This window comes from Mobula birostris, chromosome 8 (genome assembly GCF_030028105.1).
Source record: "Mobula birostris isolate sMobBir1 chromosome 8, sMobBir1.hap1, whole genome shotgun sequence".
In the NCBI taxonomy this organism is placed as follows: domain Eukaryota; kingdom Metazoa; phylum Chordata; class Chondrichthyes; order Myliobatiformes; family Myliobatidae; genus Mobula; species Mobula birostris.
Genome location: NC_092377.1, coordinates 2,784,683 through 2,797,699, shown reverse-complemented (window position 1 = coordinate 2,797,699; position 13,017 = coordinate 2,784,683). Strand labels below are relative to the sequence as shown.

General features: G+C 44.0%; 1 protein-coding gene across 5 annotated transcripts in view; it reads left to right on the top strand.

Moving 5' to 3' along the window:
• LOC140201103 (protein-tyrosine kinase 2-beta-like) overlaps positions 1-13,017 on the top strand; it is a 233,870-nt gene that overhangs the window by 177,817 nt on the left and 43,036 nt on the right. For all 5 annotated transcript variants that reach the window (XM_072264704.1, XM_072264701.1, XM_072264703.1 and 2 more), the window contains exons 14-15: positions 6,428-6,472; positions 8,274-8,371. In XM_072264704.1, coding sequence (XP_072120805.1) covers positions 6,428-6,472; positions 8,274-8,371 — 143 coding nt within the window. The remainder of the gene's footprint in view (positions 1-6,427; positions 6,473-8,273; positions 8,372-13,017) is intronic.

Sequence of the window (13,017 nt, the reverse complement as noted above, 5' to 3'; positions counted from 1 at the left end):
AAATAAGTCGGTAATAATCGACACAAGCTCCAAGAAAGGCATAGAAGCAATTCTGAACTCCAGCTGCCTAAGTGAAAGGAAAGTAATCTGTCTCCCTCTCCCGGATATACGACTCATTACAGTCGACATACAGCCCATTACAATTAAGTTAGAAAAAACAGTTAACAGAAACGACCTTCTTTCTGGAAAGTAACCTTCATAACATTAGATAAGAAAAAAAAAGCACTTCCAAAACAAATTCTTGAAATATTTTCACAAAAAAAGAAAACATCGCCATCTTTAAATTTTTACATCTAACTATAAAACGTAAAAAAACCCAAATAGTAGTTAAAAGTTCATAACAAAACCATACAAAGCAAAAAGAAAGAATTAAATCATATATATAGCAAACAGAAAGAAATTCTAAATGGTTTTAAATTTCTACAATCTTCCAATAGATCCCATAAAATATCTTCTAAAGTTAAAACCGTCCAAACCAGTCTATCTCAAAGATAAAGGTACTTTTAAATACCAAGACTGTCTGTACTTCTCAATTCTTCCGATCTCATCATTTCTTATATCGCAAAACCATTGAATAACTGAAGTCTTTTAAACTTCAGGCTTCGGACTCATCCGAGAGAGAATTAATAAAACGCAGTGCATCGGCAGGATCTTCAAAGATACGAACCCCGGGGTCTTTAGCGAAAAGCCTTAATTTAGCTGGATAGAGAAGGAAGGGATGCATCTGTTTTTGAAAGGCCATTCGCATTACGATCGCAAATCCAGAGCGTTGTTGAACAACTTCACGTGGAAAATCTTGAAAGAAACGAATCTCAGAGCCTTGAAATTTAAACAGTCTTTGTTTTCTTGCCAGTTTAATAATACGGTCTTTGTCTCGAATACGGAGGAAACGCATAATAACATGCCTGTCTTTACCTTTTTTTGGAGTTCCAACCGGATGAGCTGTCGGGCAATTGTGAAAATGTCTCAGGAAATAGAGATTGAAACATTTTAGCGAAATAGTCCAGTATGTCGGCAGGTTCTGATTTCTCTTTCAGTCCAATAATTCGAATGTTATAACGACGAGAACGAGATTCCAAATCGACAATCCGACGTTGTGCTTTTTCCAAACGAGAAGAAATGTCAGCCGCATCATGGGTTACTTCTTTAAGATCCGAGCTCAAAGAATCAATTTTTCCCTCCAAAGGAAAGAAGACTTTCTTTTAGTTGAGTTAATTCAGTGATAATAGAGCTCATTTGACTCTCTAATCTATTAACCCAGGCTGGCTCTTCAGGAGCTTCGTTAGTTTTTTTAGATTTACCATTACCAGCATGGGGAATTTTTTAGTGCTTCTCAAGGTAGCCATTGTTATAATTAACACTTTGAAAGATCCGACTGAATAAAGTTAAAATTTCAAAGTTTAAGTCGGGAAAGGAAGAAATTAAAGGCAGACAGAAAGACACTGTGTCTTACGTGTCCGCAGGCAGAAGGCAGAGTCGAAGGTTTTCTACCCTCAGCATGATGACCACACGCCTCACCCTCAGGGTTATCTACCCCATGATTGCTCTGTATCTGCTGTGATTTCCTGTCTGTCACCTTAAATCCAGCCTAGTGTCAGTTTATGGACATCCAATCAGTCTATGTACATTACCTGTCTTATGTATTGTGTTATTTATTACCGTGTGCTTTATCCTTTGGTCTTTTTTTGTGCTGCATCAGATCAGGAGTAACAATTATGTCATTCTTCTTTACAACTGAGTTCAGGAAATGACATTAAACCATCTTGAATCAACCCTGATCCCACCCTGAGGGGTATCTACTCTGTGACTGCTTTGTGTAAACCCCTGACCCCACCCTGAGGGGTATCTACACTGTGACTGCTTTGTGTAAACCCTGACCCCACCCTGAGGGGTATCTACACTGTGACTGCTTTGTGTAAACCCTGACCCCACCCTGAGGGGTATCTACACTGTGACTGCTTTGTGTAAACCCTGACCCCACCCTGAGGGGTATCTACACTGTGACTGCTTTGTGTAACCCCTGACCTCACCCTGAGGGGTATCTACTCTGTGACTGCTTTGTGTAAACCCTGATCTCACCCTGAGGGGTGTCTACTCTGTGACTGTTTTGTGTAACCCCTGACCTCACCCTGAGGGGTATCTACTCTGTGACTGCTTTGTGTAAACCCCTGACCCCACCCTGAGGGGTATCTACACTGTGACTGCTTTGTGTAAACCCCTGACCCCACCCTGAGGGGTATCTACACTGTGACTGCTTTGTGTAAACCCCTGACCCCACCCTGAGGGGTATCTACTCTGTGACTGCTTTGTGTAAACCCTGACCCCACCCTGAGGGGTATCTACACTGTGACTGCTTTGTGTAACCCCTGACCTCACCCTGAGGGGTATCTACTCTGTGACTGCTTTGTGTAAACCCTGACCCCACCCTGAGGGGTATCTACACTGTGACTGCTTTGTGTAAACCCCTGACCCCACCCTGAGGGGTATCTACTCTGTGACTGCTTTGTGTAAACCCTGACCCCACCCTGAGGGGTATCTACACTGTGACTGCTTTGTGTAACCCCTGACCTCACCCTGAGGGGTATCTACTCTGTGACTGCTTTGTGTAAACCCTGACCCCACCCTGAGGGGTATCTACACTGTGACTGCTTTGTGTAAACCCCTGACCCCACCCTGAGGGATATCTACTCTGTGACTGCTTTGTGTAAACCCTGACCCCACCCTGAGGGGTATCTACACTGTGACTGCTTTGTGTAAACCCTGACCCCACCCTGAGGGGTATCTACACTGTGACTGCTTTGTGTAACCCCTGACCTCACCCTGAGGGGTATCTACTCTGTGACTGCTTTGTGTAAACCCTGATCTCACCCTGAGGGGTATCTACTCTGTGACTGCTTTGTGTAACCCCTGACCTCACCCTGAGGGGTATCTACTCTGTGACTGCTTTGTGTAACCCCTGACCTCACCCTGAGGGGTGTCTACTCTGTGACTGTTTTGTGTAACCCCTGACCTCACCCTGAGAAGTCTCTACCCATGATAACTGTGTGTGAAACCCCCTCACCTCTCCCCAAGGGGTATCTGTGTAATGATCACTGGGTGGCCCCCACTTCACCTGACACTCAGGGGTTTCTACCAGAGGAATATAAAACCATTAGACCATAAGACATAGGAGCAGAATTAGGCCATTTGGCCCATCGATTCTGCTCTGCCATTCAATCATGACCGATCCTTTTTACCCCTCCTCAGCTCCACTCCCCAGCTCCAGTCAAGAACCTATCAATCTCTGCCATAAATACACTGAACGAGCTGGCTTCCACAGCTGCATATTGGAACAAATTCCACAAATTCACCACCCTCTGGCTAAAGAAATTTCTCCGCATCTCTGTTTTGAATGGGCATCCTCTAGCCTGCGGTTGTGCCACTTTCCCTTTACTTCCCCACCACGGGAAACATCCTTTACACATCAACGCTGTCTCGGCCTTTCATCATTCAAAAGTTTTCAATGAGATCCCCCCTTATCCTTCTGAATTCCAGCGAGTACAGACCCAGAGCCATCAAATGTTCCTTGGATGATAACCCTTTCATTCAATCATCTTTGTGAACCTCCTCTGGACCCTCTCCAATGCCAGCACATCTTTGCTTAGATGAGGAGCTCAAAACTGTTCACAATCCTCAAGCTGAGGCCTCACCAATGCCTTATAAAGCCTCAGCATCACATGCTTGCTCTTGTATTCTGGAGCTCTCGAAATGAATGCTAACATTGCATTTGCCTTCCTCATCACTGACTCAACCTGCAAGTTAACCTTTAGGGTGTTCTGCACAAGAACTCCCAAATTCCTTTGCATCTGAGATTCCTGGGTTTTCTCCCTGTTTAAAAAATAGTCTGCACATTTATTTCTACTACCAAAGTGCACGGCCATGCATTTAACAACATTGTATTTCATTTGCCACTTTCTTGCTTATTCTCGTAATCCGTCTAAGTTCTTCTGCAGCCTACCTGTTTTCTCAACACTACCTGCCCCTCCACCAGTCTTCGTATCATCTGCAAACTTGGCGACAAAGCATTCTATTCCATCATCTAAATCATTGCTATACAGCATAAAAAGAAGTGGTCCCAACACCGACCCCTGCAGAACACCACTAGTCACTGGCAGCCAACCAGAAAAGGGTCCATTTATTCTCATTCACTGCCTCCTACCAATCAGCCAATGATCTAACCATGTTAGTAACTTTCCTGTAATACCATGGGCTTTTAACTTGGTAAGCAGCCTCATGTGTGTCACCTTGTCAAAGGCCTTCTGAAAGTCCAAATATACAACATCCACTGTATCCCCTTTATCTATCCTACGTGTAATCTCCTCAAAGAATTCCAACAGGTTTGTCAGGCAACGTTTTCCCTTAAGGAAACTATGCTGACTTTGTCCTATCTTGTCTTGTGTCTCCAAGTACTCCATAACCTCATCCTTAACAATTGACTCCCAGCAAAGTCAGGCTAATTGGCCTATAATTTCCTTTCTGCTGCTTTCCTCCTTTCTTAAAGAGTAGAGTGACATTTGCAGTTTTCCAGCGTCCAATGATTTGTGAAAGATCATTACTAATGCCTCCACAATCTCTACCACTACCTCTTCCAGAACTCTAAGGTCTGGATAACTTATCTACCCTTGGGCCTTTCAGATTTTTGTGCACCTTCTTCCTTGTAATAGTAACTGCACTGATTTCTCTTCCCTCACGCCCTTCAACATCTGGCACACTGCTGGTGTCTTTCACAGCGAAGGTTGATGCAAGATATTCATTTAATTCATGTGTCATGTTCTTGACCCTCGTATTATTTATCTGGCCTCATTTTCTTATGGTCTTTTCTCCACTCTCATTTCTCTTTTATTTTTCACATACTTGAAAAAGCTTTTACTCTCCACTTTGATATTGTTTGCTAGCTGGCTTTCATATTTCATCTTTTCACTCCTAATGATTTTTTTGGTTGATCTCTGTAGGTTTTTAAAAGCTTTCCATTCCTTTTAATTATCACTAATTTTTGCTTTGTTGTATGCCCTTTCTTTTGTTTTTACATTAGCTTTCACTTCCCTTGTCAGCCACAGTTGTTCTATTTTGCCATTTGAGTATTTCTTAGCTTTTGGAATACATCTAATCAGCACCTTCCTCATTTTTCCCAGAAACTCATGCCATTGCTGCTTTGCTGTCATTCCTGGCAGCATCTCCTTCCAATTTACTTTGGCAAACTCCTCTCTCATAACACTGTAATTTCCCTCACTCCACTGAAATACTGCTACATCAGACTTTACTTTCTTCCTACCAAATTTCAAGTTGAACTCAATCTTGTTGTGATCACTGCCTCCTAAGGGTTCCTTTACCTTAAGCTCCCTAATCACTTCCGGTTCATTACCTGTGTCCAGTGGAGACCTGTCTCTGCTTTCCCTATGCCAAGGCATCTACTCTCTCTGTGTTTTTCTCTGGAGTGGTGGAAGCTGAGGAGGGATCTGATAGAGGTTTATAAGATTATGAGAGGTGTAGAGAGAGTAGACAGAGAGTATCTTTCTCCCAGGGTTAAAAAGTCTAATACCAGAGGGTATCCCTTTAAGAAAAGACAGGGTAATTTCAAAGGTTAAGGTTTTTTACACAGAGTGTGTGGAATGCGCTGTCTGGGGTGATGGTGGTGGTGGCAGATGCATTAGGAGTCTTCAAGAGGGTCTTAGACATGCTCAGGAACAGGCAGGAGATTTATTTAGAGATATCGTGTGGAGTAGGCCCTTCTGTCCTTTCGAGCTGCATCACCCCAGCAACCCCCAATAACCCCGATTCAACAATTTACAATGACTGATTAACGTACCAACTGGTGTGGCTTTGGACAGTGGATGGAAACCAGGGCACCCGGAGGAAACCCACACGTTGAACAGGGAGGATGTACAGATTCCCTAGGGGTGACGTTGCAACTGAACTCTAAACTCCGATGCCCTGGGCTGTAATAGAGTTGTACGTTACCGTGGCGCCCCATTACCGTGGAATGAAGGGATATGCACATTGTGCTGGCAGAAGGGATTAGATTAGATTTCATTGTAATCTGATTGCTAATGTAACTGGTTTGGCATGATGTTAATGCAGTGGTTAGCGTAATGCCATTAGTGAGCCAGCTACTGGGTATCATTTCCTGCCACTGTCCGTAAGGAGTTTGTACGTCCTCCCCGTGACTGTGTGGGTTTCCTTCACATGCTCCGGTTTCCTCCCACAGTCCAAAGGTGTACAGGTCCGGAGGTTAGTTGGTCACACAGGTGTGAGTGAGTGACGTGGGGTCATTGGGTGGATCGGTCTGTTACTGTGAGTAAAATAAATAAATAGTACAGTGGGCTGAGAGGCCTGTTCTGTACTCTTCTGGGTTTTACTCTTGACTTATGAGTGTTCTATCCTTTCACAGGGTCTGACATCTACGCTGAAATCCCTGACTCACCGCGATCAACGGGTAAGTGTGTGAAGGATCCTCCTTGGTCACATGTGCAAGATGTAGTGAAAAACTTTCGTGTGCCTGCAATCGGGACAGATAATTTCATACATGGGCATTGTACAAAGGGAAAGCCGAATGCAGAATACTCTGTAAGCATTATAAAGAGAGTACATAACTGCTGCTCCGTAAGGAGCAGGAGACACAACAAGGTAGGTTAGGAGATTAGGTCATCTTCAAACGAATGAGGGGTCCTTTCACTGGTGGTATAGAGGATCTCCATGAAACGGGTGGTACATGCTATCTTCTGCCCGATGGGAGAGGGGAGAAGGGAGGATGCCTGGGGTGGGTGGTGTCTCTGATGATGCCGGCTGCATTATTGAGGCAGTGTAGACAGAGTCATGGAGGGGAAGCATACTGTTCACGTTGATCAATTCGTTACGCAGTGCATTAAGGTAGAACAAGGTAAAACAATAAAAGCGTATAAAATAATGTTTAACAGCTAAAGAGAAAGTGCAGTCCAGGTGAATGACAGAGTGCAAGATCGTGGCAAGGCAGACGGTGAGGTTAACTAAGTCACTTACTGCCCATTATGCCACCGGCACACAGGGCAGCAATGAACATCCTCCATCTCTGGCAGAGTTCAGGGCTTCCTTCACTGTGTCAGTAGCCTCCTCTTGCTTTTCACTGTTGTCAGTTATGCAAGTCTCGGGTGGTACCGTTACACTCAGACGTAGAAGGATTCTTCATTGCTGTTTCTGTAACAGTTTTGTTTCACCAGTCAGGGTTGTTAGCCCTGAGCTGAACCCCCAGACCTGGAGGACAGGTGGACCACCCAGTCTGGCCTCTACCCTTTCACTGTTCAGCATGGGTGACCCTACCAAAGCATAGAGCCCTGACTCCAGCCAACATACGTAGCCTTTGGGTCAATGAGGCACGCAAGCCTCCAAACCTATCACAAGGTGCTGTTGGAGGATTGTGAGGTTAAGAATCTATCGCATTGTACGAGAGGTATATTCAGGAACCTGACAGCAGTGCAATAGAAGCTGTCCTTAAGCCTGCTGGGATGTACATTCAGGACTTTGTATTTTCTGCCCGATGGGAGAGAGGAGAGAAAATAGCCTTGCTGAAACCACGTCATCCACCAGAGCTTACAGCTGAGGAAATGTGGCCACAGCCGAGGTGTACAGAGCAAGCTTCCACAAATAGCAAAGAGATAGATGACCAAACTGCATTCTAACTGGCTGCTTCACCATCTGGTATGGAGAGGCCACTGGACAGGATCAGAAAAACTGCAAATTCAGCCAGCTCCATCATGGGCAGTGGCTTCCACAGCATCAAGAACATCTTCAAAAGGTGATGCTTCAAAAAGGCAGCATCCATTATCCAGGACCCCCATCACCCAAGACATGCCCTCTTCTCATTGCTAACAACAAGGAGAAGGCATAGGAGCCTGAAGACACACACTCAACATTTCAGGAGCAATCTCTCCCCCTCTGCCGTCAGATTTCTGAATGGACAGTCGACCCATGAACATCTCAGTCTCTCCCCCTCTGCCGTCAGATTTCTGAATGGACAGTCGACCCATATCTCAGTTTCTTTTGCTCTCTCTCTTGCAGGGTTTATTTAATTTTATTTTTTATACATTTTCTTACTGTAATCTATAGTTTTTAAAACACATTATCTATTGCAATATACTGCTTCCACAAAACAGAAGATTTTGCAACGTATGCGGTGGCATTTAACCTGATTCTGATTTTGATTCTGATGGAATCATTCCATTGAGTCCCAGTGTGTTCATTTCTCTCCACTTTCCTTGCAGCTCCTCAGAACAGTATCTCTCGAGACTCGGTGGTTCTGGGCAGGATTCTGGGAGAAGGATACTTTGGTCAAGTTTACGAAGGAGTTTACAAAACAGTCGTGAGTCTATTCTCTTCAGATAATGTTTGGAAATCAGGGGTTTGCATCCCATGTCAAGGTGTTGAGTGTTCACGGGTCAATGCCTGAACTAGATGTCTCTTGTCTGGGAATTCTTAAGACGGAGTCCATAAGATCATAAGACAAAGGAACAGAATTAGGCCATTCAGCCCATCGAGTCTGCTCCGCCATACTTCATGGCTGATCCCGGATCCCACTCCATCGCCATCTCACCATATCTCTTGATGCCCTGACTGATCAGGAAACTATCAACTTCTGCCTTAAATATACACACGGACTTGGCCTCCACCGCAGTCTATGGCAGAGCATTCCACAGACTTACCACTCTCTGGCTAAAAAAAAATTCCTCCTTACCTCTGTTCTGAAGTCTGTGCCCTCTAGATCTGGACACTCCCACCATTGGAAACATCCTCTACACATCCACCCTATCTAGTCCTTTCAACTTTCGGTAGGTTTCAATGCGATCCCCCGCATTCTTCTAAATTCCAGTGAGTACACACACAAAGATGCCAGACGCTCTTCATATGTTAACCCCTTCATTCCCAGAATAATCCTCGTGAACCTCCTCTGGACTCTCTCCAACGACAACACATCCTTTTTGAGATGTGGGGCCCAAAACTGTTGACAATACTCCAAGTGCAGCCTGACTAGTGTCTGACTACTATCATCAGCATTATCTCCTTGTTTTTATATTATATTCCCCTTGCATTTGCCTTATTTACCCCAGACTCAACGTTTGAATTAACCTTCAGGGAGTCTAGCACGAGGACTCCTAAGCCCTTTTACGTCTCTGATATTTGAAACATCTCTCCATTTAGATAATAGTCCACACTATTGTTCCTTTTACTAAAATGCATTATCATACATTTCCCAGCACTATATTCCATCTGCCACTTTTTGCCTATTCATCCATTTTGTCTAAGTCCTGCTGCAATCACATTGCTTCCTCAGCACTACCTGCCCCTCCACCTATCTTCATATCATCTGCAAACTTTGCCACAAAGCCATCAATTCCACAATCTAAATCATTGATAAACAAAGAGAAAAGTAATGTTCCCAATACCGACCCCTGAGGAACACCACTAGTCACCGGCAGCCAACCAGAAAAGGCCCCATTTATTCCCACTCGCTACCTCCTGGCTGTCAGCCATTCCTCTATCCATGCCAGTATCTTTCCTGTGATGCCACAGGATTTTATCTTGTTAAACAACCTCATGTGAGGTACCTTATCAAATGCCTTCGAAAAATCCAAGTAAATGACATCCACTGCCTCTTCTTTGTCCACCCTGCTTGTTACTTTCTCGAAGAAATCTAACAGATTTGTCAGGCAAGATTTTTCTTTACAGAAACCATGCTGATTTTGACCTATTTTATCATGAGTCTCCAAGTACCCTGAAACCTCATCCTTAATAATGAACTCCAAAACTTTCCCCAACACTGAGATTAGGCTAAGTGGCCTATAATTTCCTCACTTTTGTCTTCCTCCCTTCTTAAAGAGTGGAGTGAGATTTGCAATTTTCCAGTTCTCTGGAACCATGCCAGAATAAAATGATTCTTGAAAGACCATAACTATAATGTATCTGCTATCTCTTCAGCAACCTCTTTCAGAACTCTGAGATGTAGTCCATCTGGTCTAGGGGACTTAACCACCTTTTAAACCTTTGAGTTTTCCCCACACTTTTTCCTTTGTAATAGCTATGTCACTCACTCCTGCTCCCAGACACTCACGGACCTTTGGCACACTGCTAGTGTCTTCCACAGTGAAGACAGATGTAAAGTACCCATTACGTTCACCTGCCATTTCTTTGTCTCCCATTACTACCTCACCAGCGTCATTTTCCAGTGGTCTAATATCATCTCGCACCTCCCTTTTACTCTTTATATCAATGAAAAATCTTTCAGTATCCTGCTTTATGTTATTGGCTGGTTTCTCCTCATGTTTCATCTTTCCCCTTCTTTTGTCTTTTTTAGTTGTGTTTTGTTGGGTTTTATAAATTTCCCAATCAACCAACTTTTGCTACTTTATGTGCCCTTTCCTTGACTTTTACACAGGTGTTAACTTCCCTTGTCAGCCACGGTTGCCTATCCCTGCCATATGAGAACTTCATCTTCTGTGGGCATATCTATCCTGCGCCTTGTGAATTATTCCCAGAACTTTCAGCCTCCTCTGCTCTGCCATTATCTCCACCAGCATCCTCCTCCAATCCACCTGGGGAAGCTCCTCTCTCACGATTCTGTAATTCTCTTTATTCCATTGCAGGACTCATACATTTGACTTGTGCTTCTCTCTCTCAAAATGCAGTATGAATAACATCATCACTGTCTCCTAAGGATTGCTTTACCTTACGCTCCCTAATAAAATCTGGATTATTATGCAACTCCCAATCAAAAACAGCCTTTCCCCATGTAGGCTCAAGCACAAGCTGTTCTAAAAATCCATCTCGTAGGCATTCAACAAATTCCCTCTCTTGTGATCCAACACCAACCTGATTTTCCCGATCCCCTTGCATATTGAAGTCCCCCATTACAATTGTGTCATGATCCTTAATACATGCCCTTCCCAGCTCCCTTTGTAATCTTAATCCCACATCTTGGCTACTATTTGGAGGCCTGTATATGATTCCCATCATGGTTTTTTTCATCCTTGCAGTTTCTAATCTCCTCCCACAAAGATCGGATATTCTCTGACCCTATGTCACCTCTTTGTAAAGATGTAATTCCATCTCTTACCAACAGAACCACACGACCACTTATGCCTTTCTGCCTGGCCTTTCAACACAAAGTATATCCTTGATGCGAAGCTCTCAACACTACCTTCTTTCAGCCAAGACTCAGTGATGCCAACAACATTATACTGACCAATCTCTGATGGTGCCACAAGTTTGTCAACCTTATTCCGAATGCTATGTGCGTTTAAGTACTGACCTTCAGTCCTGTATTCTTCGCCCTTTTGAATTTTGCCTCTGTGATACAATTAAACTCTTTGCTCTGTCTGCATGTGTGCCTAATCGTTGGCTTGTCCTTCCTTACATTCATGTTAAACCCATCATCTAATGGTAAACCTGTTGGCTCTTCTTCTGCTGATTCCTATCCCCCTGCCAGATTAGTTTAAACCACTCCCAACAGCTCTAGTAAACCTGCCCGCAAGAGTATTGGTCCCCCTCCGATTCAAGTGCAGTCTGTTGTTTTTGTACAGGTAACTCCTGCCCCAGAAGAGATCAGGTGATGATCCAGAAATCTGAATCTCTGCCCCCTGCTCCAATTCTTCAGCCACGCATTTATCCTCCACCTCATTCTATTCCTGTCCTCACTGTCACGTGGCACAGGCAGCAATGCCGAGATTACTACCCTTGAGGTCCTGCTTCTCAGCTTCCCTCCTAACTCCCTGTATTCTGGTTTCAGGACCTCCTCCCTTTTCCTACCAATGTCATTGGTGCTAATATGTACCACGACCTCTGGCTGCCCACCCTCCCATTTCAGGATATTGTAGACATGCTCAGAAACATTGCGGACCCTGGCACCTGGGAGGCACACTATCATCTGGGTTTCCTTTTAGCATCCACAGAATCACCTGTCTGTCCCCGTAACTATCAAGTCCCCTATCACGACTGCCACCCTCTTCAGTGCCCTATTCTTCAGTGCCAGACTCCGTGTCAGGTGCATGGCTGCTGTTACTTCTCCTAGGTAGATCATCCCCCCCAATAGTACTCAAAATGGAGTACTTATTTTTGAGGGGGACGCCCACAGGGGTGCTCTCCACTATCAGATGACAGAGAATATCTGGACAGAGAAGAGAATTCGTTAAGGTCAGTTGTTTTTCCATTAGAATAGTTATTTTAACCTACTATACTCCAAGAGGGAACAACATCCAGCTCACCTGTCCCCGTTTCATGTACTTTGTCGAGATTCAAAATTAGAAGATAGAACATAGAACAGTACAGTACACGAATGGACCCTTCAGCCCAAAAAGATGTGACGAGCCAACCAAATTAGTAATCAGATGGCTGACTAAACCAATCTCTTCTGCCTACACAATGTCCATACCCTTCCATTTTCCTCACATTCATGCGCCTGTCTAAACTTCTCTTAAAAGTGCTTAACATTTCTGCCTCTACCACCACCCCAGGCAGCACATTGCAGTCACCCACCACACTCTATGTAAAAAATGCCGTTCACATCTTTGAAATTAACCCTCTACCCTTAAATGCATGCCTTCTGGCATCAGACATTTTAACCCTGGGAAAAAGGAATTCATAATTCATCTCCTAATCTTCTCAACCTCTATCAGATCTCCCCTTAGCTCCCACTGTTCCAGAGAAGCACTCCATTTCACCAACTTTAATCCTGGAGGTAAACATAATAGCCACAGCTCATCAGTGTCCATTTCACCAATCTCAGACTGACTCAGAATTCAAAGTTTTAGTTGAGGATATATCCCGCAATAAAGCAGTGTCATTTGGTGGTTGTTAAATACAGACAGAAACTGAAAATATTGCCTTTATTACTGGTGTTGGATTCTGGTGTTTCAGGAGTCAGGGAAGAGGCATAAAACCTATTGCTTTGTGATTGTTTTGTTAAGCATTGATAGAATAGAGTAAAACTGAAACAACAGTGATAGAGGTCTATTA